Below are 26,151 nucleotides of genomic sequence, written 5' to 3'. Positions count from 1 at the left end.
TAGAGAAGGCCCTGATAGGCCATTGCATGAAGCTGTGAAGGTGAAGCCTGGTTGGCAATGGAGACCCCAAGAAGTTCGTGATGTCAGAGCTGTGAGGCATTTGCCAAGAAGACATGCATACAGGGAGTGGTACCAGCACAAGACAGAGATGTGTGTTGCACACAGCAAAGCTAGAGAGGCTGAGCCATCTAAGCCCTTTGGAAGTAAAGTCCCAGAAGTTGGATGTGGAGCTACTGGATTTGGTGTTTGCCCTGCTGGTTCTCTGTCTTGTTTTGGTCCAATATTTCCATACTATGCCTCCATTCCTTCCTTTTGGAATGGTAATGTGTATTCAGTTCCACTGTATGTTGGGAGTATGTAATTTGTCTTTTGAATTTATAGTAAGATATTTACCTGTGGACTGTGGACGTTTGAATAGTACTGAGATTGATAACAAGTTGGACTAAATGCATTTTGCATTTTATATGATCATGAGCCTAGGGGGCCAGGGGGTGGAATGTGGTGATTTGAATGGAAATGTCCCCCATAGGCTTCAAGTGTTTGGACATTTTGTCCCCAGATGATGGCACTGTTTTGGAGGTTTTAGAAGGTGTGGCTATCCTGAAGATGGGCTTAGAGAGTTCTTAAGCCTTGCCAGATGCCAGATCTCCAGTCGCCCTCTTTGCTTCCTGTGTCTGGTGATGATGTGAGAGCTTTGCTTCTACTGCTCCTGCTCCAGCCACCTCCAGCCACCATGCCTCCCTGCCATGACGGACTGTAATTCCCCTGGAACTGTAAACTCAAACTCTTCCTTCTATAAATTGCTTTGGTCAGTGTTTCTATCACAGCAACAGAACAGTGACTAATATAACTAGGTTTGGTTCCCAGTACTCACATAGCAGCTCAGAACTGCCTGGAACAGGAGTTCCAGGGGATCTGATGCCTTGTCTGACCTCTGTGGGCATGCACGTGGTACACATAAATGCATGCATACCTCTACCTCCACCCCCATGCTATGGGACACATGCAAACGCGTGCGCGCGCGCACACACACACACACACACACACACACACACAAAATAAATGCAATAAAAATTTATAAAAGAAGGACAGTGAGATGGCTCATCAGGTAAATGCAGCTGCTACCAGGCCTGATGACCTGAGTTTGATCCCCAGGACCCACATGGTACAAAGGCAGAACTTTTTACAAGTTGTCCTCTGACTTCCATATGTATGCCATGGCGTGAATGCCTCTTACCCCCTACAAAATAAATAAATGTAATAAAAAGACAAAAATGAATGAAAAAGAAATATTTGATGAAACAAAGCACTGACACATTCTCCAACATGGATTAGCCTCAAAGTCTCTGTGCTAAGTGCAATAAAGCCCTTAGGTTCAGACCTTGTATAATTTCATTTATTTGCAATGTTTTATTATTTTTTTTTAAGACAAGGTTTCACTATGTAGTTCAGGCTGGCCTTGAACTCACAATTATCCATCTGCCTCAGCCTTCAAGTGCTAGGATTACAGGTGTGTACCATCACCTCTGGCCAATTTCACTTATTTGAAATGCCTAGACTAGGTAAATCTATAGAGACAATAGGTAGATTAGTGGTTACCTAGGGCTGGGGAGGATGAGGCATTAAGTGCAATAGCTAGAGTGTGCGGTTTCTTTTGAGGGTAAGGAAAATGTTCTAAAATGGACTGTGTAATGAATGCATGGCTCTGGAAATATACTGAAAGCCACAGAACCACACACTGAGTGAGAGAAGTATATGGTATGTGAATTGTACCTGGCAAAAAATTATCAAAAAAGAAATATTTGACAAGTAAGCAAATGAAATAACTAAATATAAGAAGTGTGACTCTTGTTTTACTGTTACTTACACTCATAGATGATTAGAACCATGAAAAATGCCAGACCAGGAATATTCAGTCCTCCGTTCGTCGTGCATACCTTCATTCAGCACACATGTATGGAGAGAACCAGCGCTGCAGAGATGGCTTAGTGGCTAAGCCTGCTTCCTTTCCTACTAGACTAGAGGTTGGCTCCCAGCACCCATGTGGTAACACCAGCTCCACACACCCTTTTCTGACCTCTGTGGGCACATATATGCATGTGGTATACACTAAGACATACATACACATATACAAAAAAAGAAGGGGAAAAAACCTACAAATTTTGGATATGTGATTAATAATAAATAAGTTTTGCATATTACCAGCAAAATTAACTCATGAACTATGAACTACACTATATCTTGCCTCTGGGGATGCTGACACCTGCTGCTAGTACCACTGAACTTCCCATCTTTCAAGGTGGAGACAGTGAGCTGGCTTCTTTCAGGAGCAAGGTATTTTTAGGGCAGCAGAGCCAATGTCCCTTTGGATTTAGGAGGCTAACCCTCCAGGGAGAACTTATGCCCCACACAGAGGAGGAACATGAGGAGGCTAAGAGTGAAGTCTCTGCACTGAGGCTGACTTGGGTCCAACTCATACCTCTGCTACATAGAAGCAGTCTGTAAATTTGGGCAACACGGTTAACGTCTTTGTGTTTCAGTTTCCTCTTCAGTAAGGTGGGAAACAACCATTTCATGAGGATTTAGATAGTTGAAATAAGCAAATTTAAGTGGAACAGTGAAAGTAAATGCTTTCAGTCTGACTTATTCTAGAAACTGGGTGCTTTTCAGAAAACAAGATCTTTTGCTCTGCTTGAATTTTTAATCCTAGCTCAGAGTTAACTTAGGTACAGTTCAACTATGTCATTTAGTTAAAAAATGTGAATGGTAGACCAGGCGTGGTGGTGCACTCTTTTAATCTCAGCGCTCTGTAGGCAGAAGCAGGTAGATCTCTGTGAGATGGAGGCCAGACTGGTCTATAATAGTGAGTTTCAGGCCAGCTATGGTCACAGGGTGACCCTGCCCCAAAAAGACCAAAAAAAAAAAAATGTGAGTGGTGGGGAAACCAAACACAGAAATCGGGGACTCCTAACTCTCTCCCTCAAGATGGAGTCTGGGCTAATCTTGGAAGCCTTCTTTTAGCACACATGAAACTATCTTCCCTTCCCTCAATTCACGTTTTATCCTCTCCATACATTTCCACTCCCCACCTTCAACCTTCTTCATTACAAGTCATTGCCCACTCCTGCTCTGCTTTCCTCAGAACATCCTTGTGTGTGTGTATATGTGTGTGTGTGTGTGTGTGTGTATGTGTGTGTATGTGTGCATATGTGTCCCTGTGTCTTCATCTCACTACCCTCAGAATGTCTTCAGATCCTGAGGCTCCTCAAGGAAACCGCAAAGGATCACTGGATTTCTCTTAGGAAATAGGAAGTGTTGTATTTTGAGGCAGACTCCCATTAGATCCCTCTCTGGAGGCTAGCTTCTCTGCAGTGCTTTTCTCCCCATGTGTATTGTTTAGGTTTCTCTGAGAAGCTCTGGCACTCAGTGAAAAAAAAAAGAGCTAGTTTGAGACATACCTGGCTGCTTTCTGAGTGAGCTCCAGCGGGAAATCCGGGCACAGTAACTGCAGCAGACAGTGATACTCCCTCACGGTCAGCAAATCTGCAGTACAATGGAAAGGAGCAAGTTAGGACTCTACAGGTCAAGTCACTGCCCTCTCTTTGGGCTTTTCATGGATTTCAGATCTAGTCTTGTTAGAATGGCTTTTTGAAAGGTGAATCAGTGTAAAGGGATGAGATTTTAAGACTGATGCCCCTACAAAGCCTTTCCTGGGTGGAGACACCAGTTACAGCATTTTGACCAAAGGGGCGTCACTGGTTTTAGAACTGGTCAGGTGAAGAGAGGAAACGAGAGTACCTTCATCAGCCTTCTTAGCCTAGCTTTCCCTGATTCTAAAAATCTAGGTGAATGAGTCATGCCAAATTTAGTTAAGTTTGTTGGAAGTCTCTGGCATAGCAATATTTACCACTGCATGCCCTGAGACCATTCACAAATATCTGCAAGCAGCACCAAGGCCAACAGTGCTGTATGCATGGGGAAGAAGGCACAGCACAGAGACACACAGACCTTATTATTCTGCCAACCAGGACTGCAGCAGCTGACTTCTTTTGGATGCCTGCACAGAAATCTGGTCATCCTATTGAAGGAAGCCAAGATAAAGGTCCAAGATATATGATTAACATAAGCCACGGGTGCACATACCTACATGTAAGTAATACACTCATTCACATAAAATAAAAATGATAAGTAAAATATTTAAAAAGATATATAATCAAGGCAACCATGTAACTCCTGAGCTACAGAAGCAGAACTGTGGGAGAGAGAAGCCAAGAGCTCTGAAGTCCAGGTTTGCCAAAGAGGCAAATCTCAGAGGGGTTTATGGTTTGCCAAAGTCCAGGTTTGCCAAAGAGGCAAATCTCAGAGGGGTTTATGGTATCCCAACGGAGAAGAAATACACTGATGCTTAAAAGTTGTTTTGTTATGGCCTGTGCAATAGCTAAAATGTTCTGGATCAGTCAGGCAGCAGCAATTTGCAAGAATTCCCAAAGCCTTTTAAATATGGAAGGACATGCTCATGGTCAAGCAAGAGAAACCCACCCTTGGCCATCTCCAGTGGGAGGAGGATGAGTAGGGGAAGGGAATCCAGAGGGCATGGCTACACTGGGGAGTGAAGATGATGATCATAGGCACTTGGTTTCTTTGGATCTAAGTTAGCCCAAGCCACAGGAATCCAGATCTCCTGCCCCTGCTAGTTTGGTTGATGCTTTTCCAAGACAAAAACCCCCAAATCTCCAGAGGGTCAGGCCTGGACTTCTACCATTTTTTTCATCAAAGCTCACTTTAAGGTGGGGGCAGAGAATTAAGCTAACCACAGTGCCAAAGGCAGGGACATCAAAGAAACAGGCACAATGTCAATATAGGTCAAGGAATCGAGATGGCTTTTGCAGCCTTGGTCTTGGCCATAGTGGGCTATGCACTCTCTTCTCCGCACTTGCCTGACCTAGCACAGCCTGGCAGGAGGTCTTGTTCTTCAAGGACAGGAATGATAGCTGCTCACTGACTTAGGGTGAAGGGCAGGAGAGATGGAGGAAAGGGAGAAAAGACACTGAATCTAAAGGCTGTCCACTTTATTCTTACTCTATAACTCTCTGTATGGAAGAGGAGTGTTCTCTGACAGGGAGTAAATAAAAGAAAGCTCTGTCTTTGATCATTAAGTATTTTCCTATGTTAAACTTTGGTGGATGTATCTGACACCATTATTGGGGATGGGTCAGAATGTTACGGAGAAATTAATATTTATCCCCCAAATTACCTGGAAAAAAACTTTGGGAAGAGAAAAGGCAGAAGAAAATGAGAGAAGAGGGAAGGAGAGAGAGGAGGTACATAATTCCCATATAATTTAATCACCACATCTGCTAAAGACTGCAGGGAATCACTCAATCACTCAGCCTCCTGGTTCCAGAGCCTAGGCCCCTTTTAAGGTTCTTTTTGTTTTTGTGATGCTGGGAGACAAACACACACTACACAAGTAATCTACCACTAAGCACTCTCTCTTTCTGTGTGTATAGGCTATAGAACCACCTTGGTTATAGTTCCTTAGATGCCATCAATCTTGTTTTTTTGTTCTTGGTCTTTTTTGAGACAGGGTCTCCCTGTAGCCTCAGCTGTCCTAGAACTTACTAGGTAGACTACCTGTCTATGCCTCCCAAGTGCTGGGACTAAACGCACGCACCAGCATGCCTGGTTTCAAACTTGTTTTTTTGATGGAGTCACTAATTGGTTGACCTGGAGCTCACTGATTAGGCTGGTCAGTAAACCCTAAAGTTCCTCCTGCTTCTGCCTCCCCAGTGCTGAGATGAATGTCATGCACTACTCTTAGCATTTTTCTTTTTCTTTTAATTACATGGGTTCTAGGGATTGAACTCAGGTCCTCATGCATGTGAGACAAGCACTTTACTGACAGTTGTCTCCCCAGTTCCCTTTTAGGTTCTAGATGTGGTTCTGACACATTCATGTATTTCAAGTACTCGCTTTCCAAGAGGGGGAGAATAATTTACAAAAATCACTTTTTTCCTCTCTGATGCAATAGAAAGTTCTTAGGACTATTAACACTGTAATAAATCCGGCACACCACTTCTGGAATTTGACTCTCCCAAATCTTGAGTGAAGAAGGTCATCATACAAGAGACTCATGAAAATGAAAGCAAATGGATTTTAATTGTGAGAGAGCAGCTCTGATTCCATCAGAGCAGTGGCCAGATAATATCAAGGCCAAGGGAGAGCCATCCTGTGCCTATGGGATGGGGCATGGCAAGTGAAAAGACTGGTTCTAAAATCCTTCTCTGCCCCACTGGCTAGGCTTCAAATCCTGCCTCTGCAATTCATGTATGTAACCTTGGGCAAACTTAATCTCTTGCCATTTTAGCTTCTCTGCTGTAAAATGGGGGTGATAATGCTTACTTTTCAGGATTGAAGTAAAAAGAGATGCTATCTATAAAGTACTTAGCAGAATGTCTGGATCTTAGTAACATCAAACAATTGGAGCTGTTTTGGTTTTGTTTTTAATTCCTGGGTGTTAAAGACAGGAGAGGAGAACAGGGAGGTGGTTTCTTCACTTGCTGCATTTGAATGCTTTGGTCTCCTAAGTGTTCAGTCTTGGACATTCTCTGTCAGGCTGCCTGGGCAAATTCATTTCCACTCTTCTAGCTATTCATTTGACATCCACAGTGCCTTGTGCCTTCCAGGCACAGCATTGCAGTGATGCAGTGATGCACAAGCCACAGAGCTGGGCTCTCCAGGCTTACACTCGCTAGCTCACTTGTGCATTTATTTGTTATCTCCCAAAGGTGCCACTGGGCACACTTGCTCTTTGGCTCTTAGCACTTTCTCCAAGATTCCAAAGGGCTTCCAAGCAGCCTTTTGTGCTCCAGGCTAACAGGAATGAGAGTGAATAGGTTTTGGGCTTTGTGCTCAGAGCTTGAATTAGTGCACTTAACCTTCACAGCAACCTTATGAAGGAGATTCCATTATTCCTAGTTCCATCTCACAGATAAGTGCATGGAAGCTCAGAAGACTTAATAACTTATGATCATGGGGGGGGGGCAGAACCCAGAGTGTAGCAAAGGGAAGATCCCAAACTGGGAAGGAAAAAAAAGTGTGTGTATGTGTGTGTGTGCGCACAAGAGGGGCGCAAAGAAAAGACCTGCTGGTGTTTTGAGCACATACCAGGCTCTACTCTTCTTGGGGTTTGTGTATATTATCTTATTTGATTTTCACCTTTTGTTTAATTTTTTTTCCTTTTAAAATTTCATTATCATTTGTGTGTGTGTGTGTGTGTGTGTGTGTGTGTGTGCGCCCGCCCCCCAGAGGCCAGAAGAGGGCATCAGATCCCTGTAACTGGAGTTACAGATGGTTGTGAGCCCACCACCATGGGTGGTGGGAACAGAACCTGAGTCCTCTGCAAGAGTAGCAGCTGTTCTTAACCAACGAGCCATCATCTCTCAAGCCCCTTTGTTTGCTTTTTTGGTTGTTTTGTTTTTGAAACAGGGTTTCCCTGTAGCCCCAGCTGGCCTGGAACTTGCTTTGTAGATCAGGCTGGCTTTGAACTCACAGAGATCCACTTGGTTCTGCCTCCTGAGTGCTGGGATTGGCTTGTTTGCATGTGTTTTGGAGGCAAGTTCACATTCTTAGCCCAGGCTTGCCTTGAACTTACAGCCATCATTTTACCTCTGTTTCCTGAGTGCTGCAATCACAGGCATGAGCCACTGGCTAATATTCACTGGCTAATGCGTTTTTAAAAAAATTACTGGAACTGGAGAGGTAGCTCAGAGGTTAAGAGGGCTGCTCTTGCAGAGGACCAGGATTCAGTTTCCAGTACCCACATGGTGTCTAACAACCATCCTTAACTCCAGTTCCAAGGGCTCTGACGCTTTCCTTCTGACATCCGAGGGCCTTGCACAACACAGATGCACTTATATACATGCAGGAAAAACACCCAGACACATGATATAAAAATAATAAGGGTGGAAGCTGGGCATGGTGGCTCATGCCTATAGTCTCAGCACTTGGGAGGCAGAGGCAGGCAGATTTCTGTGAGTTCCAGGACAGCCTGGTCTACATAGTGAGTTTCAGGCCAGCTGGAGCTACAGGGAGACCTGTTTCAAAAAAGACCAAAAATAATAATAGTAATAGTAATAATAATAATAATAATAATAATAATAATAATAATAAGGGTATGCATGCCAAGGCAGAAATTAGAGGACAACTCTATGGCACAGGTTCTATCCTTCCACCCTTACAAGGACATTGAACTCAGGTTGCCAGACTAATGGCAAGTGCCTGTACCCTCTGAGACATTTTGCTGGCCCTGATCCTATTTTTATCCCCACTTCACAGACACACAAATTCAGATTGTGTACACACAAAGGTAGAACTGGAATTCAGATACCAGTGGTAGCTCCAGAGCTTGCCTGCTAACACTTCAGCACCTTGATCTTTTCCACCAGATGTGGGAAGACTTAGGATTGTTTCCCTCCCCAAATAAACTGCAGCAGTTAACTAGCTCCAGGTGAACTGGATCAAGGACACAATCCTTATGAATCAGAATTTTTCATGTAAGAAACTGAGGCTGAAAGGTTCTAATTACTGTAAACAGGAAATATTGACGTTCCCCTTAGCAGCTGGAGCTAGCTGGGCTGAGCTGGGTCAGCAAGGAGGCCTACAGCAAGCGGTACACCTGTGCTGCACCACAGCTCACTCCGCCCACATGCCAGCATCATGCAGGTGCAGGGTAGGTAAGTGGTATGGTGTGTAGAAACAGATGCTTCTCTAAAGGAATTCCCCCCCATAATTAGGAAAGCTCAGCCATCAGGTCCTCAAAGTTCAAAGGAAAAGACATAAGAAAGCTTTCGTATAAGATCAAAATCAGAACCCTCTCCACAAATTGGTGCTCCTCTTTGTGTGGGTGGTAGGAACTCTTGAACAGTCTTCGAAATCTAATAGTCTCACCAACAGGGTACCTGGCCCAGGACCAGGGAGGCTTTCTACCTTGATCCTGTCACGTCTAGAGACAGCACAATGCTGTAGCTCAAACATTATAGAGTGCCTGGGTCCAAATCCCAGCTTTGTCATAGACTTCAAAATACTTGCCTAACTAATAACCCCATGTCTCAGTTTTCCCATGTATACAATGTTTGTATAAGCATCATAGAGTTGAGTTAATGTTAAATACTTAGACCAGAGTCTGGCCCATCCTAAGTGTTCTGTTAGTATTTGCTATGACTATTTCAGAAATGAAGAAACTCTGGCTCTTAGAGGCCAGTTACTTTCTCAAGAAAACAGCTGGTGTAGAGTTTCAGGCTCAAGCCTATTTGGCTCCAAAGGTCCTTAGAGCTCCACCCTAGCAGGGAGATCCAATTGGTTTGTGACAGCCTTTACTTCTGATAGGATTGTTGATGCCAAGTGACTGACAGACTATATCTAAATTAAATATACAGAGTCCCTTTGGGCAGGCCACACTCAACAGGGCACAATAGTCAGGTAGGGTGTTAGTACCGAGCTCAGACTTTGTAGTCAGATGACCCAGTATCAAAACCTGGCTCCATTATTTACCACCAGCATACAAGTTATTCAACTTCTCTGAACCTCAGTTTCCTTGTCTTAAAAATGTGCATATAACCATAGTACCTACTAATGGGACTGTTGTTAAAAAAAAAAAAAGTCAGATGTCATTTATATATAAAAGATCCTTTATCAGAAAAATTAGCAAAATGACCAATTAATAGTAGTAGTTTTAAATTAACTGATTTAAACTCAAAGTCCTGAAATTTAGGCTGAACTAAAGCACTCAGCACAAAGTCTGACATTGTAGTCTGACATAAACCCTTTCTCCTTTAAGTTGCTTTTGCCATGGCACTTTTATTACAGTAACAGAAACAAAACTAAGACACTATGAACACAGAGCTGGGGGATCTCCAAGCACAGGAGGTGTTCCTGCAAAGGGGTATGTCCTAGTTTGTTTCTTCATTGCTGTGACAAAATATTCTGACCACTACCAACTTGGGGAGGAAAGGGTTTATTCAGCTTATATCTCCCAGTTTGTAATTCATCAGGGAGCCCAAGGAAGGAACTCAGGGCAGGAACCTGGAGGCAGGAGCTGGAGCACAGGCCATGGAGGGATGCTGCTTACTGGCTTGCTCCCCTGGCCCCTGCTCAGCCTGCTTTCTTATGCAACATAGGGTCACCTGCCCAGGGGTGGCACCACCCACAGTGGGCTGGGCCCTCCCACATCACTCATCAAGAAGATGCCCTTCAGACATGGCCACAGGCCAGTCCAATAGAGGCGATTCCCCAATTGAGGCTCCCTCAACCCAGGTGTGTCAAGTTGACACTAAAGCTATCCAGCACAGGGTATTTGAGGAAAGCCGGGAGCTGTAAAGAGCTGAAAATGGCAAATATCCTGTTTGGTGTACACTAGGACTCTTAGCAAATACAGCAAATGATGGCAGGTGTGCCAGAGTACAAGGATTGGTGGCGTCCTAGAACCTTCTCAAGTGCGCAGTTCAGTCAGCTTGAATATATTCATAGGAATAAACTACCACTTTTACTGTGAAAACCAGAGTTCACTTCATAGAAACACATTTCACCATTGGTACAACTTCAGGGTGACTACTACTGCTTTCAAGACAAGCAGCATGCAGATTCAAAATGTTCTCGTTGGTTATCTCTACCCTAATTCTAGAGATTGACAGACGAGATTATTTTAACCAAGAAAATTAATCTAGTCAGAAATGATTGATAATATAGTCAAGAGCTAACTTGTTCTCAGTTGTAGGAAAAGCAAGATGGCTTTTCTACATCTGGTCTGTCTTTTTCTGTGGAAATTCCTGCTTCTGAAGCTCTGTGGGGGCAGCTTAGTCATTTCGACATCCTCTTTGCAGACCACCATGTGTGTCCACATTTGCTCACAAGAACTGTGGTTGTAGACTCAGAGGCCTGGGAAATGGTGCCTGTGCCAGGGCCAGAATGCTACCACTACAGACCAGCAGGAGTGCCAGATGGAAGGATTTGGGGCATATCTTTGTCTCTTACTCAGAGAAAGCCTGCCCTGAATCAAAGATTTTTAGCCTCAAAGTGTGAGGACACAATAGAGTTCAGTCTGAACTCATTTGTGAGTTGCCTGTGTGTCAGCTGCAGGAGCTAGTGCTGGATGAGGGCTGGAGATAATGAAATGCCACCAAGCCACGGGAAACACAGAGGACTGGACGACCTCAAGTTGTCTGGCTACATGATTTCAATAAAAACTACCACAGAGGCCAGAGAACACCACAGCCCATGAGTGGACTCTTCAGTTTTCAGTTACAATTGTTTTTATGTGCCTTTATGCAGGGGTTGTGAAGACTCATTCTAAATGACACCCTTGGCCAGGCTACTCTGCCAAGAGATGCTCGGAAGGCCATGGATAGTTCAGGGCATGACCACACCACCCTTCCCATCCCTAGGGTATAGAGGCTTTGTTACCAAGCCACAGCTGAGTAAATACTTCTCAGTGATGCTCTGTAGAGGAGAGAAATTGAAGTGAGAGAGAGAGTGGGGGGGGGGAGGGAGGCAAGACATCTGAGAGCTTCACTCTCCATGAAGCCCTTGGTACCACAGTCACAGGAAGATTGCTAACATCCTAAGGGCTATGTAGCTGTCAAGCAAAGCCCAGAAGAGCAGTTCATGTTCTTAAATTTTATCTTTGGCAGCACTGCTGTTTTATATTATAAATGGAGGGAAATGATAATTAGTTTACTGAAAGGGAAATGACCCTACTAAAAGAATGAGGAGCAATGGTTTCCAGTGACACCTGTGGGGTAAAGTGCTTGGGCCATTATTAACACCAACCTTTCAAGTCATTACTCCCCAGAGCATCTATTTAGTGTGTTCAAGCAGGGGCTGGAAGCCAAACTCTTTAAGTTTTATATTTTATTATTGATAGGTAGAGAGCGAGCGGGTGGTGGAGAGCACGAGCAGATGGAGGAGGCACCAAGGCACAGATGGAATTCTCAGCGGGATACAGATTTATTTCGCATGGGGCACCTTTCCCTCTGGGAAGGATTTATTTCACACGGGGCACCTTTCCCTCGGGAAGGGAAAGATGTCAGCGGAGGGAAAGATGGGAAGGGAAGGGAAGGGGGAAGGGAGAAGGGGGAAGGGGGTTAGGAAGGGAAAGATGTCCAGGAAAGATGTCCACCCACGGGTTGTGAGCTGGGACTTTATATATGGGGGCTTTAGGGTGTGGAAGGGGGAATGTTTGGGAGAGAAGTCAGGGACGGGGTAGCAGGTAGTATTAGGGTGTGGAAGGATTTACTTTTTCCCTCTTAAGATGAGAGAAAAACAGCTTCTAAAATCTTTGGTTATCAGGTAGAATCTGCTTATCTTTGGAGGTCAAAGGAAAGGCAGGCTGCTTCTCAGCAGAGTCTGTAGGTCCCTGTTGGGGAGGGGGGAAGCTGCTATTTGGAACCCTAACAATTATGACTAGGCCCAGCACCAAATGAGAAATACAGCTAGCCTATTTCTGTTTGGCTAGTAGAATTCTAGGCAAAGAATTAGATCAGACAAGGTAACACTGTCATGGCAATGTCTAGAATGAACAAAAACAACTGAACTCCAGATACAGATGTAAAGAAATGTGGGCATTTCCAATCATACATGACACATTCTGGCAGTTTGGTCAGGTCTGTGAGTTAACCATCGTGGTCCCTAGCCACTACTGGGGGCCTAAACTAGAGGCCTGGTCTGCTATGATAAGAATTCCCTACATTGGGTCAGACCCTTGACCCTCTGATGGAACAGTTGAGAACTGAAGGACCACAGCAAGGCGTTGTTATAGGGGAAGCTACTGTCTGAGAAGGCTTGGATGACAGGAAATACCACCAGCCACATAAACCTGAAGTGGGAGGTATATGCCATCGTGGCAGAGAGTGGCAACATCAGGAGGAAGGAGAGCTGCTAGTAGCGATGGAGATGGCTACACTGGCAATCTCACCCATTTATTGAGGAAATGGGAGGTAGTCTTAGACAGTAATATGTGGAGCAAGATCTTGGCATCATAAGTTCCCAAAGGGTCCAGCAGCCCATGGAAGGCAGTTATACAGCCTAGCATGCATGACACACCTACAAGCTCATGTAGCTCAGTTCATGCTTTATGTTGAAATCATACAGAGTTGACCACAGAACCAAGATGGAACACTCCGAGCCTCCAGGACCAAGGAGGTGCTACTGAGGGCTGCAACAAACTCTTGCTCTTAAGGAAGCAGAAATGGTTCAACTGGCAAAGAGCTAATGTGGAGCGTGAACTTAGTCACTCCTCATGATGACTAAAGGTGAGAGGAAAGCCCTGTCCTGGTGGTGACATATCTGGAACAACTCACTCAGTGTTTGAAAAAGAGGCAGTGTTTTAAAATTTCCTTGTGTGGGATTTTATGGCCATAATGAGGGCTTTCATATTGTTGTAGGGAGGAGAAAGTCTATTCTGTGTCAGAGACATATGATGCAGAGGCAACACCTTGAGTTCTGTGAAGAACTGATCTCATTCCTCTGGATACTTTTCTAGGCCTCAGTTTTCCCACCCATAAAATAGATAAGTTGTAGTATACGAGGGTTTAAAAAAATTGAAATCTAGCTGGGCGTGGTAGTGCACGTCTTTGATCCCAGCACTTGGGAGGCAGAGCAGGCAGATCTCTGTGAGTTCAAGGCCAGCCTGGTCTACAAAGTGAGTTCCAGGCCAGCTGGGGCTACAGGGAGACCCTGCCTCAAAAAGAGCCCCCCCCCCGCAAAAAAAATTGAAATCTGGGGCAGGAGAGGTGTCAGTGGTTAAGAGCACATGATTCTTCCAGATGACCCAAGTTCAAGTCCCAGCAACCACATTGGGCAGCTCACAACTGCCACTAACGCCAGCTCTTTCCTTAGGGACTCTGATGCCTCTGGCTCTGTAGGCACCTGCATTCACATGCATGTACCCCTCCAACACATATACACACATACACATAATTAAAAATAATTTTTTTTTGGTCTTTTTAAGACAGGGTCTTCCTGTAGCCCCAGCTGACCTGGAACTCACTATGTAGACCAGTCTGGCCTTGAACTCACAATGATCCATCTGCCTCTGCCTCCCAAGTGCTGGTATTAAAGGCATGTGCCACCACGCCTGGCTCAAAACTCCAGTTTTACCAAGGCAGGCTACACATCACTGGCCCTAATCTCGGAGTATGTCTGAATGAATGTGGCTCCTGGATCAGCCAATTTAAGGTCCAAATCCTGGTTGTTCACTATCACTGTGAAGTGACACTGAGTAAGCCAATTAGGAATGAGAATGAGGATTAAAAGACAAATTATAAAGAAGAGAGAGGCAGTAAATTAGAGAGCTGATATAGGGCACAGGAAGCATTCAATAAACAAAACCTGCCCCCCTGTTACTCCCTGCACTGGGGCACACAGGTGGTATGGTACTACCTAATAAAAGGCACAATTCATGGAAGTTCCTCAGCTCAGGCGAGTGGGGGCAGGACCAGCCTCACTCCTTATCTCACAATTATTTTATCTGCCTTTGTTGTTCATTGATGAGTAACAGACTTCCTGCCTGAGGCAGGTGCACACCATTTTCCTTGCTACCCAAAGCCAGGTGCCAGTCCTCAGTCACCTCATTCACAGTGCTGATGGCTCATCTCTGAAGAGACTGTATAATTAGGCCAACCATTTTCATATGCATTATCACTTCTTTGTTGTTTTTGAGACTGGACCTCATTATATAGGCCTTGGCTGGCCTGAAACTAGCTATGGAGACTAGGCAAGCCTCTATCTCACAGAGATCCACCTGCCTCTACCTCCCAAGTGAGGCATGTGCCACCACACCTGGCTCTGCATTTTTGATCCCTGTAAGAACCTTGTGGAGACCTCCAAAGATCTCCACAAAGAGAGTTAAAAATTCCAACCCAGAAGCTGGAAGAGGTGCCTTTAATCCTAGCACTCAAGGCCAGCCTGATCTACATTGTGAATTCCAGGCCAGCTAGGGCTCTAAGAAGACCCTATCTCAAAAAACAAAACGAAACAAAACAACAACAAAAATTCCAGCACATAGAAGGGAGAGGCTCTAGATGCCTCATCCCTAGCTGAGGGGCTATTGGCAACTGGCTGCTGGGGGAGGGAGAGTCACTTTTCTTTGGCGGGGGGCTACCATTCGTAGGCTGCTGATAGCTCAGTGGATGATTCTACACATATTTGAGTATGGGCAGGCAGCGCTAATTGGGACTTAGCAGGTTATTATTTAAAAAGGACTTGAAGTTGGGAGGGAGATAGGAGTTATGTTGGAAGGGATGAGGGAAGTGGAGGGAAGGAGAAGAGGATGGATATGACCAAGATACACTGTGTACATGTATGAAAAAAATTTTTTAGAAGAACCTCATGGGATTATCCCCACCCCCTTTTCAGTGCCAGGGATTGAATCCACAGCCTTACACATGCTAGGCAAATGCTCTACTACCAAGTTATAGTCCCAGCCACCCATTTTATAGACTAAGTAAGCAGGATGAGAGCCAGGATGAAATTGAGCATTTGCACTGCAGAGCAGGGCTCTTTCTACTACTACATAGCCTGTTCTCTAAGATGCCCTTTTGGGTTTTAGCCATAGGTTGCTCAGAACTCAATCTTTTTTTCTTTCTTTTTGGATGAAAAATAGCTAAGCACATGAGAGAACTGAGTAAATACTAGCCACAACTCCTGTTGTTAAGTTTAAATCTGCCACTAACTGTTCCATCTTTCTGTCATCCTTTGCCTAGGCTGTCCCCCCAAACAAACTGACAGATCTTACCTATTTTAAGTGACTTGCTACCAATGCCTATAAGAAAACAGAGAAGGGGCTGGAGAGGTGACTCAGTGGTTAAGAACACTGGTTCTTCTTGCAGAAGACCTGGGTTCGAATCCCAGCACCCACATGGCAGCTAACAATTGTCTATAACTCCAGTCCCAGGGGATCAAACAGCCTCTTCTGACCTCTGCGGGCTTTGCACAACACGGGTGCACTTACCTACATGCAGGCAATACACAAATACACATAAAATAAAAAAACAAAACAAAACAAAAAAACAGAAGGAATAACAAAATTGATAAACATTTAAAACCATTATAAACTAGTATTTACAATTTTAATCGGAGTAGACATTAGCAAGAGAAAAGTATATTTAATTTATATACATACATATATTTAACTACTTGTTCCTTCCCATTTTAAAATCAAGCTGACAGGATGGAATTGTATAAGCTATCAGCAAAACTGATGAGAATTTAGGAAAGTTAGCCACAGAGAACAAAACCTAATAAAAATTATTTCTCTGAGTGTTCCACTGTCTAAATCAGCCATAGAATAAACAAGAAATGAGCCAGATTATGTATTTGATTTGCATAAAATGCATTTTCCTTCTTTTCTAAACAATTATAAACAGAAGCAGTGGCTAGTGGGATTACTCACTGAGGGCAGCTGAACCAAGACTGACTGAAAATAAAAAGCAACACTCTATGTTCTCTAGTTCTCAATGGGCGCTGCAAATAGGGGAAGGCCAATACCAGCAATGTAGGCATATTTATAAAGAGTATAGCCTGCTCTCCCATCAGAATCCACTAACTTCCACCTACTAAAATGGATTTATGACTACTCATTCCCTAAAAAACAGACCTAGCATCAGAAAGCACAGGAAGTAGGAAGAGGGCGGGGTATGCATGAACACACAGATCTCCAGATGAACCCACCTTTGTCTTTCCTGCTATTTCCTGTCTTTTGTGGGCATATGCAATGTTCTAAGTCTATAATTATGTGTATGTGTGGCTCAGAGCAGAGGCAGCTAGAGAGGGAAAAGTGTCTGATTCTTTTGGGACTGGATGGGAAAGGAAATTGATGTTAGCAGAGTCCCTAAAAGCTATCAACTTTGTTTTTTAAAGTATTATTTTCCTGGTAAACAATCTCTTGCCTGTAAAACAAGTGTCTTTTTAAAATAAAAATGTGAACCTTGCCGGGCGTGGTGGCGCACGCCTGTAGTCCCAGCACTTGGGAGGCAGAGGCAGGCAGATCTCTATGAGTTCAAGGCCAGCCTGGTCTACATAGTGAGTTCCTGGACAGCTGGGGCTACAGGCAGACCCTGCTTCAAAAAGACAAAAAAAAAAAAATGTGAACCTTATGATAGTGCTCCTCATCTGGGGACATGAACTATCAGCTAGGCTTTCTGAGCCTTGTTCCTTTCTTTCACTAGGACTGGCAGGCACACAAAGAGAAGAAAAAGATGAAAACAGACAAACAAACCCCAGTGGCATCAGAGAATGACTCCATTTGATTATTTTTTTCCCTCTTAAATTTTTTTTTGTTTTGTTTTTGGTCTTTTTGAGACAGGGTCTCTCTGTAGCCCCAGCTGTCCTGGAACTCACTATGTAGACCAGGCTGGCCTTGAACTCACAGAGATCTGCCTGCCTCTGCCTCCCTAGTGCTGGGATTAAAGGTGTGCGCCACGACGCCCAGCTTTAAATTTATTTTTATTTTTATTGTCTGTGTGTATTTACATGTATGTAAATACACCATGTGCATACAATGCCTGTGGAGGCCAGGAGAGGGCATCAGATCCACTGGAACTGTAGTTATGGGTGGTTGTTGGCTGCCGTATGGGTGCTGGGAACTGAACCTGGGTCCTCTGCAGGAACCAATGCTCTTAACTACTGAGCCACCTCTCTAGCTCCCAATTTGCATATCTCTTTCCCCCAATAATCTGCCTAGAGTACTCTCTCTCTCTCTCTCTCTCTCTCTCTCTCTCTCTCTCTCCATTGTGTTTCTTTTCTTGCTAGAAGTTCAATATCCTCCACTGCCTTTTATGGCCAGCCCATCTGTTTATCATTTGCAGGCTGTAACATATCTTGGCACCTATCCCTACCCATCCTATCCTATTAAGAAGGCTTTACAACAGAAAGGTATCTTACTATCTAGCTCCGTGTAGTCGGGAGTTCTAGAGAGGTGCCTCAGAGCATTCTTGCCTGAAGGACTGAAGGAGCTAGAGTTGGGAGGATTCTAATTCCTGCCCCAGTGCTCAATTGGGATGGTTCTGCATTTAATTTTTTTAGATACTGAGTTAGGGATATGATTTCATCTGAAGAAAAAAAGGGAGGGAGGGAGAGAGAAGAATGCTCTAATAGATGAGAATACGCATGTAAAACATTTGTCTCATACCTTTTGTTTTGTTTTTGGGTTTTTTTGTTTTGTTCTGTTTTTTTTGAGACAGGGTCTCATATGTCCTAGGTTGGTTTTAAACTCACTATGTAGCCAAGGATGATCCTCTTGTCTTTACCTTCTGAGTGCTGGGATTACAGGTGTGCACCACCATGTCCAGTTGATGCAATGCTTATGCATGTGAGGAAAGCTCTCCCCCAACAGAGCTACATCCCCAGCCCTGTTACATGTATCTTGCAATAAAATTTTAACTATTGTTTAATTTCCAAGTCCAATCTACTTCCTTTCTAATGACAGTTACATTTTCTGGATCTATTTATAATGGAAAAACAAAAATAAAAACAAAAAACTTCTAAACTAATGTAGATTCTCTGTATGTGGCCAATGGTCACAGAGCTATTGGCCAACTAATAAAAATTTTAAGCTGTTTTTCCTAGTTTTGCAGGTTTTTTTTTTTCTTTCAGACAGGATCTCATTATATAGCCTAGGCAGGCCTAAACTTACAATTTCTCCTGCTTTGGCCTCCAAAGTGCTAGGATTATAGATATGTGTGTTACCAGGTCTGGCTATTATCTTGTGTGGAGACATTAATTTTTTTTTCTTTTTCTTTTTTTATTTTTATAATGTTTTTTTGCTGTCACCACCCTGCTTGTAGGACAGTGATCATACATTAATATTTTTATGTGTAGGTGTGCATATGTGTGCATGTGGAGGCTAAAGGTCAACCTTGGGTGTCTCTCTTTAAGAGCTGTCCACTTTCTGTTTTGAGACAGCCCCTCTCACATGCCTGGGATTTGCTGAGTAGGCTAAGCTGGCTGTTCAGCTCCCAGAATCCACCTGTCTCCTTCTCCCTACCACTGGGATCACAAACACTCACAACCCTGCTTAGATTTTTTTTTTTTTTCTTCAAAAAAATTTTTTTTAACATTTTTTTTTTTTTGTCTTTTTGAGACAGGGTCTCCCTGTAGCCCCAGCTGTCCTGGAACTCACTATGTAGACCAGGCTGGCCTTTTATTTTATGTGTATGAGCATATTGCCTGCATGTGTGCAAGTGCACCCATGTTGTGCAATGCCCATGGAGGTCAGAAGAGGGGGCCAGATCCCCTGGAACTGGAGTTATAGATGGTAACAAGTGCTTTAACTGACTGAGTGATCTCCCTAGTCTGACATTAACATTTTGTCTATCCTTCAAACCCTTCTTCCCCTGTTAACCAGGTGGTTAAAGGTGACAATCACTTTTCCTATTAAGAGTTTCAACTTATGCCCAGGTGAAATAGACAGAGCAATTAAAAAATATATATTTTGAGGGGCTGGAGAGATGGCTCAGCAGTTAAGAACACTGAGTGCTCTTGCAGAAGACCAGGGTTTGAATCCCAGCACCCACATGGCAGCTAACAACTGTCTGTAACTCCAGTTCCAGGGGATCCAATAGCCTCTTCTGTCCTCCGCAGGCACTGCACAGCACGGGTGCACTTACCTACATGCAGGCCATAGACTCATACACATAAAATAAAAAAAAATAAATAAAATATTTAAAAAATATATATCTTGAGATGGGGTTGAGCTCAGTGGCAGAGCATGTACTTAGCATGCATGAGGTTACATTTTTAGAGAACTCCATTCAGCTCCTTGCCCCACTTTTTTATTGGGTTGTTTGTGGTATTTTTGATGTTTAGTTTTTTTAGTTCTTTGGGGGGGGTTTGGTTTGGGTCTCCCTGTAGCCCCAGCTGGCCTGGAACTTGCTATGTAGACCAGACTGGCCTTGAACTTACAGATCCTCCCACCTCTGCCTCCCAAGTGCTGGAATTAAAGGAGTGTGCCACCATACCCAGCTTAGTTTTTTGAGTTCTTTGTATAGTCTAGATACTAACCCTCTGTCAGAGGTATAGCCAGTAAGATTTTTTTCTTGTTCTGATGGTGATTAACACAGAAACCCATATGTGCAGAAAACAAGAGGCTACAGAGTGCTTATCCCTGAATGGGACACTTATATCAAACTTCCACCTCCCAAAGTTCATGGATCATTGTGGAACAGGGGGTGGAAAGACTGTAAGAGCCAGAGGTGGTAGATGACCATAGGGAAACAAGAGTTTTCCAGACAGCTGATCAGCTACTTATATGAACTCACAGCAATGGTGTCCCATGGAAGCTCAAACCAGACAAAAATCCCAGTACAGACATGGGGAAATGGGTAAGAAACCCCAACCCAACCTAAGGAAATTTTGGCAACTGATGGCTGCTGGGAGGGGGAAAGACAGTTTCTTTCTAGCATGGGACTCTTGGTAGGTTAAACCAGGCTCCAGTGAATGGATTGACACTGAAGGGCATTTGGGGACACAAATTAGAATCTATGGGATTTATTACATATATAAAATAGAGTACATTAAATTAGCCAGGGGGGCAATAAGGGGATGTGCAGATAAGGGAGGGGATCTAAATGTTATTGAATTGCATTGTATGAAAATCATAAAAATTAAATAAAAATATTAAAAACAAAAAAATTTTAAACATTCATTATATATATATATATACACTACATTGTGAACATCACATGCATATACTACATCGTGTGTGCATATACTACATAGTGTGTGCGTATACTATATCATGTGTGCGTATACTACATCATGTGTGTGTATACTACATCACGTGCATATACTACATTGTGTGCATATACTACATCGTGTGTGCACATACTTCATCACATGTGAGTATACTATATCATGTGTATGTATACTACATCATGTGCATGGAGGTCAGACTTGCAGGAGTTGGTTCTCTTCTACTACATGGGTCTTGGGGATCCAATTCAGGTTGTCAGGTTTGGCAGCAAGCGCTTTTACCCACTGAGCCATCTTACTGACCCTGATCTTGAACTTCTACTCCTCCTGTCTCTACCTCCCAAGTGCTAGGATTACAGACATGTGCCACCACACCCAGTTTCTGTGGTTCTGGGGATCCGATCTAAGGCTCATGCATTGGTAAGCAAGCACTCTACCATGTGAGCCATAATGATAGCCCTAGACCTCATGAGATTAAAGAAAATTGTTGTATACAGTATGATTTTTTCAAAGAAAATTTAAAAACAATGTAAATCTGCATAGGAAAAAGAGTGGAATATAGCAAATTTAACAGTGGTGCTTAATGTGGCACTTGGGGGACTATATGTGACACAGGCTTTCTTGCAATCAGAAGAATAAAAATTTCAGAAAAAATACTTAGATTTATGGCATATAAATCATTATTTTAAAAGAATGTCAGAAAAGAAGGGAAGTAGGAATATATGTTTTTGTGTGTGTATATATATATATAGAGAGAGAGAGAGAGAGAGAGAGAGAGAGAGAGAGAGAGAGAGAGAGAAATCTAAACTCTAGCTTCTAAAGAGATTGTTGGGCCGGGTGTGGTGCCCCATGCCTTTAATCCCAGCACTTGGGAGGCAGAGGCAGGCAGATCTCTGTGAGTTCAAGGCCAGCCTGGTCTACATAGTGAGTTCCAGAACAGCTGGGGCTACAGGGAGACCCTGTCTCAAAAAGACTGGAAAAAAAAGAGAGAGAGAGAGAGATTTTCCAGTCTGTAGCTTCCTTCAGAAATCTTTGTGTCCTTCATTCTTAGTGGCTCTGTCTTCCCACTCTAAGTCACCCGAATATTATTTAATTCCTTCATTATACTTTGTTTTGTCCACAAAACAAAAATAAAGCTGATAATCCATTGTTTATAATGCTTTTATATGATTTTGTATCTTATGATATGCCTCACCTCTCCCTTAGGGTGGCAGTCAGGCTCACAGGTGGCATGGTAAGGTCATACGCCACTTTTAAATGAGGGTAGAGATGAAAGCAAAACACCCATCAAAGTCAAGGCTCACAACTGTAACCCTGGAAGGGAGGCTGGAGGACTGCAAGTCTGAGGCCAGCCTGGGCTATATAGTAAAAAAGTCAAGGCATACAATTAAATAATTACAATATTCTCCATAGATTTCATTTTTCTAATCTGTAGCTATCTTTATGGATGTGTTTCCTTCTTTCCCACACCTTAAGACAATTGTATTCTACTTGATAGTGTGGCTGAGCAGAAGCAAAGTCTTCAAAATACCCTTTAATCACATTCATATATTTTTAAGTGTGTATGTGTGCATATATCACATGTGCGTACAGGTGCATGTGCATGTGTGTGGGCATGTGAGAGGACAACCTCAGGTGGTGTTCCTCAGTCATCATCTACCTTTTTTCTTTGGCATACACTCTTTCACTTGCCTAGAACTCATTAAGCAGGCTAGGCTGGCTACCCAGCAAGCTTCAGGATCTGCCTGCTTCTGCCACCCTAGCACTGGGATTATATGCGTGTGCCATCACATCTGACTTTTTAAAAATGTGGGTTGTGGGGATTAAACTCAGGTCCTTGTACATTACTAAGGTATCACTCCAACCCCTATACTCACAGTTTTAATAGAACTGGTATTTCATTTCCCAATGCCTAATACAGAACAAAGTAACCTAGGAGAGGAAACAGATCTATGAAAGGCAGGTGTAGGGACTGCACTGAGAAATTAGGCAGTAACAGCATTACAGAGCAGAGGAGCAGGAAAAAGACTAGAAATAAAGTCTGGGTGAATTTAGTATACCTCAATGGGGTCTATAGTAAAATAATTTATGATTAGATAAAGGATGCTTAGATGCCAAGATAAATTCAACTATATAAGAAGGCAGGGAAGGCCACTGTATGTATATCTAAATATATTTTAAAATATTTTCATATAAGTTATATTAGAAATGACAAAAAATTAAGTATCCAAACATCAGTAATTATAAAATAGTAGGTTATGAAACTTATTTTCTTCTGGGGCTGGAGAGATGGTTCAGCAGTTAAGAGCACTGACTGCACTAGCAGAGGACCCAGGTTCAATTCCCAGCACTCACATGGTGGCTAACAACCATCTATAACTCCAGTTCCAGGGGAATTCAACACTCTCTTCTGACCTCTTTGGGTATTGCATGACACAGGTGCACTTACCTACATGCAGACAATACACTCATACACATAAAAATAAAGATAATAAATAAAAATTTTAAAACCTTATTTTCATAGCTGGGCGTGGTGGCACACACCTTTAATCCCAGCTCTCAGGAGGCAGAGGCAAGAGGATATCTGTGAGTTTGAGACCAGCCTGGTCTCCATTAGCAAATCCAGGCCACCTGTGGCTACAGGAAGACCTTATCTCAAAAAGACCAAAAATAAAACAAAAAACCAAAACAAACAAAAAACCTTATTTTCTCCTGAGTCCTTTTATTTATTTTTTGAGACAAGGTACCATTATGTAGTTCTGGCAGGTCCGGAACTTGCTGTATAGACCAGGCTGAGCTTAAGCTTTTGGCAATCCTCCTAGCTCTGCCTCTCAAGCCCTGGGACGACAGGTGTGCACTACCATGTCCATGAAAAGTGCAAGGACCTGAGTTCTAAGTCCTCCTATATTTACTGTCACTAATTTTCCTTTTCCTCCTGCTCCCTCTCCTCTCTTCCCCCTTCTTTTCTTTTTTGAGATAGTCTTTCTATATAGACCAGCTTGCCTTAAACTTAGACCCTCCTGTCTCAGCCTCCCAAGTGCCGAGATTATAAACCTGTCCATCATGTCTGGCTTATTTACTGTCTCTAATTCCGTTATTTATCACTGTTTATACAGCAGTTTAGGGTGTTAGTGATGTTTCTAAGCTCCCTTGCTAAGTCTGTGCAGCACTGTTCTCATGTGACCCTTCGCAGCAGCTTGTGAGTAGCTATTCTCTTCCTCTGTTCACTTGCAGATACAGAGAAGTGAAGTAATCTGGTTATTTAGCTGGCAAGCAGTGCATTCAGGCTTTGAATTGTGGATCTGCCCCAGTCCAAACCATGTGCTTTTAAGCATTCTGTATTTTATGTCTGGTTGACATGTCCCATTAGCACCCCATGACTGCTCTCAGTATTGGAAGTCACTATACTTGGTGATTTAATGATTTCAAAGAACCTTGTGAAGCAAAGCATCACAGGTCCGGTCTTGAGGGTATGAACTCCTAACACTTTGCTTTTCTATATCACAAGGACTGGTGCACAGCAGTTGAAAATTCTCCAGTGAGTTCTGCCTCTAGGTAGATGCTAAACCCTTAAAGGTACTGGAGTCTATCCCCATGCATCTCAGAGTCTATTCCTGTCACCCCAGTGCTTCTTGGAGCATCTTCATCCTAAGCCTAGGGAAGAAGCAACAGCAGATTCCTTTGGATCCTCGTATGAGAATCCATATTTAAACAGAAAGTCTGTGTGACTTTTAGGATTGACCTTAGTGGCTGAAAGATACTTTTGGGAGTTAATTTTTAAAAATATTTTATTGTTTTTATGTGTATGAGTGTACTGTCTGCATGTATGTGAGTGCACCCGTGTCGTGCAATGCCGCGGAGGTCAAGAGGGCTTCAGATTCCCCTGGAACTGGAGTTAAGGATGGTTCGTAGCTGCCATGTGAGTGCTGGGAATCGACCCCAGATCCTCTGCAAGAGTACTCAGTGCTCTTAACCGCTGAGTCATCTCTCCAGTCCCTGGGAGTTATTTTTTATCTCACATTCCAGCTCTACTTCTTGAAAGATCTAAGGCAAGCTAGTTATTAAAACTTTTTGTTTGACTAAAATCTCATTCTGTAGCTCAGGCTGAACTGCAATTTATTCTGTAGTCCAGGCTAGCCTTAAATTCCCTTTACCTCAGTCTCCTCAGTTCTGGAATTATAGGCATGAGCCACACCCTTGCTACTTAAATCTTTTGAGCTTCATTTCCATCACCTTTAAGATGGGATAATAAAAGCAACTACCTTATAGGCTTGCCTGCCCTCCCTCCCTCCCTCCCTTCCTCCCTCCCTCCCTTCCTTTCTTCTTTCCTTCCTTCCCTCCCTCCCTCTCTCCCCCTCTCTCTCTTTCTTTTCTTCCTTGTGTGTGCAAGGGGTTTAACCTAGGGCCTTATACAAGTGCTCTACAACTAGGTCTAATCCCTAGCTCCCATCTCACAGGTTTTTGAAGGGTCAAAGTTCATTAATTCCATAGATATATTATAGAGCATCTCCTGTGTAACAGACACTGGTTTTTTTTGGGGGGGGGATACTTAGGGGTTATTAGGGAACACATAGGCAAGCTCTCTGGCCTCATGGAACTTATAGAAGGAAAGACATACTAAACAGTATACTAAGTTAGTTGTAAGCACAGTGGAACAGGAGCATAACAGAAGAAGAATGCTAGACAGTGTGAGATGGTAGGGTGGCATAATTCATGCAGGGTGGTCTATGTAGGCTTCACAGAGAAGGTGACACTTGAGCAAGGATTTGAAGCAGGTTACAGAATAACCAGGATAGAGACACCTGAGGGCAGTGCAGTCCAGACAGAAGGAAGAGCACTGCAGATGCCTCAAGGAAGGGGTGCACCTAGTGGGTAAGAGGAGCAGCACAGAAGCCAGTGTGGCTATAGTCAGGAGATTAACAGCAAAGGAGTAGAGCCGAGGTTAGAGAAATAACTAGAGCCAGTTCACTGTTGGCCTTTCAGGCTTACAAGCAAAGATGAATGAATAATCATGATAAGAATGTGGAATACTATTTGGTACATGGCAAATGAGTGACAAACTCTCTGCATGTGTTATTTATATGAATGTCATCTGGTCTCTAGGCAGAGCTTGTTAGAAAGTCAGGCTGCAGGAATTATAGCACCTTTTGTGTACTTTGGTGGGGTTACAGAGTCCTTCAATATTTCCAGAAGTACAGAAACCAAATAGATCAAAGGCCTGGGTGATCCCCAGCAGCAAAGAGAGATGGTTAATTCTCTGCAGGTGTTCAGAAAACTGAACTAACAGCGCCATGCAAAGTCAACACAGCAGCAATAAAAAGCACAAAGAGAGGGGTGTGGAATGGGGTGGGCCTGGCTAAAAGCTGAAACCAGCAAAAGAGTTGTTAGCCAGTAAAGAGAAAATGC

General features: G+C 43.4%; 1 protein-coding gene across 2 annotated transcripts in view; it reads right to left on the bottom strand.

The window, feature by feature from the left end:
• CUNH11orf49 (chromosome unknown C11orf49 homolog) overlaps window positions 1-26,151 on the bottom strand; it is a 219,310-nt gene that overhangs the window by 24,788 nt on the left and 168,371 nt on the right. For both annotated transcript variants that reach the window (XM_008843563.3, XM_008843561.3), the window contains exon 4: window positions 3,459-3,543. In XM_008843563.3, the coding sequence (XP_008841785.1) occupies window positions 3,459-3,543 (85 nt within the window). The remainder of the gene's footprint in view (window positions 1-3,458; window positions 3,544-26,151) is intronic.

Source organism: Nannospalax galili, unplaced genomic scaffold (genome assembly GCF_000622305.1).
Source record: "Nannospalax galili isolate Female #2095 unplaced genomic scaffold, S.galili_v1.0 scaffold1200, whole genome shotgun sequence".
In the NCBI taxonomy this organism is placed as follows: domain Eukaryota; kingdom Metazoa; phylum Chordata; class Mammalia; order Rodentia; family Spalacidae; genus Nannospalax; species Nannospalax galili.
This window is presented reverse-complemented; position numbering and strand designations above follow the sequence as displayed.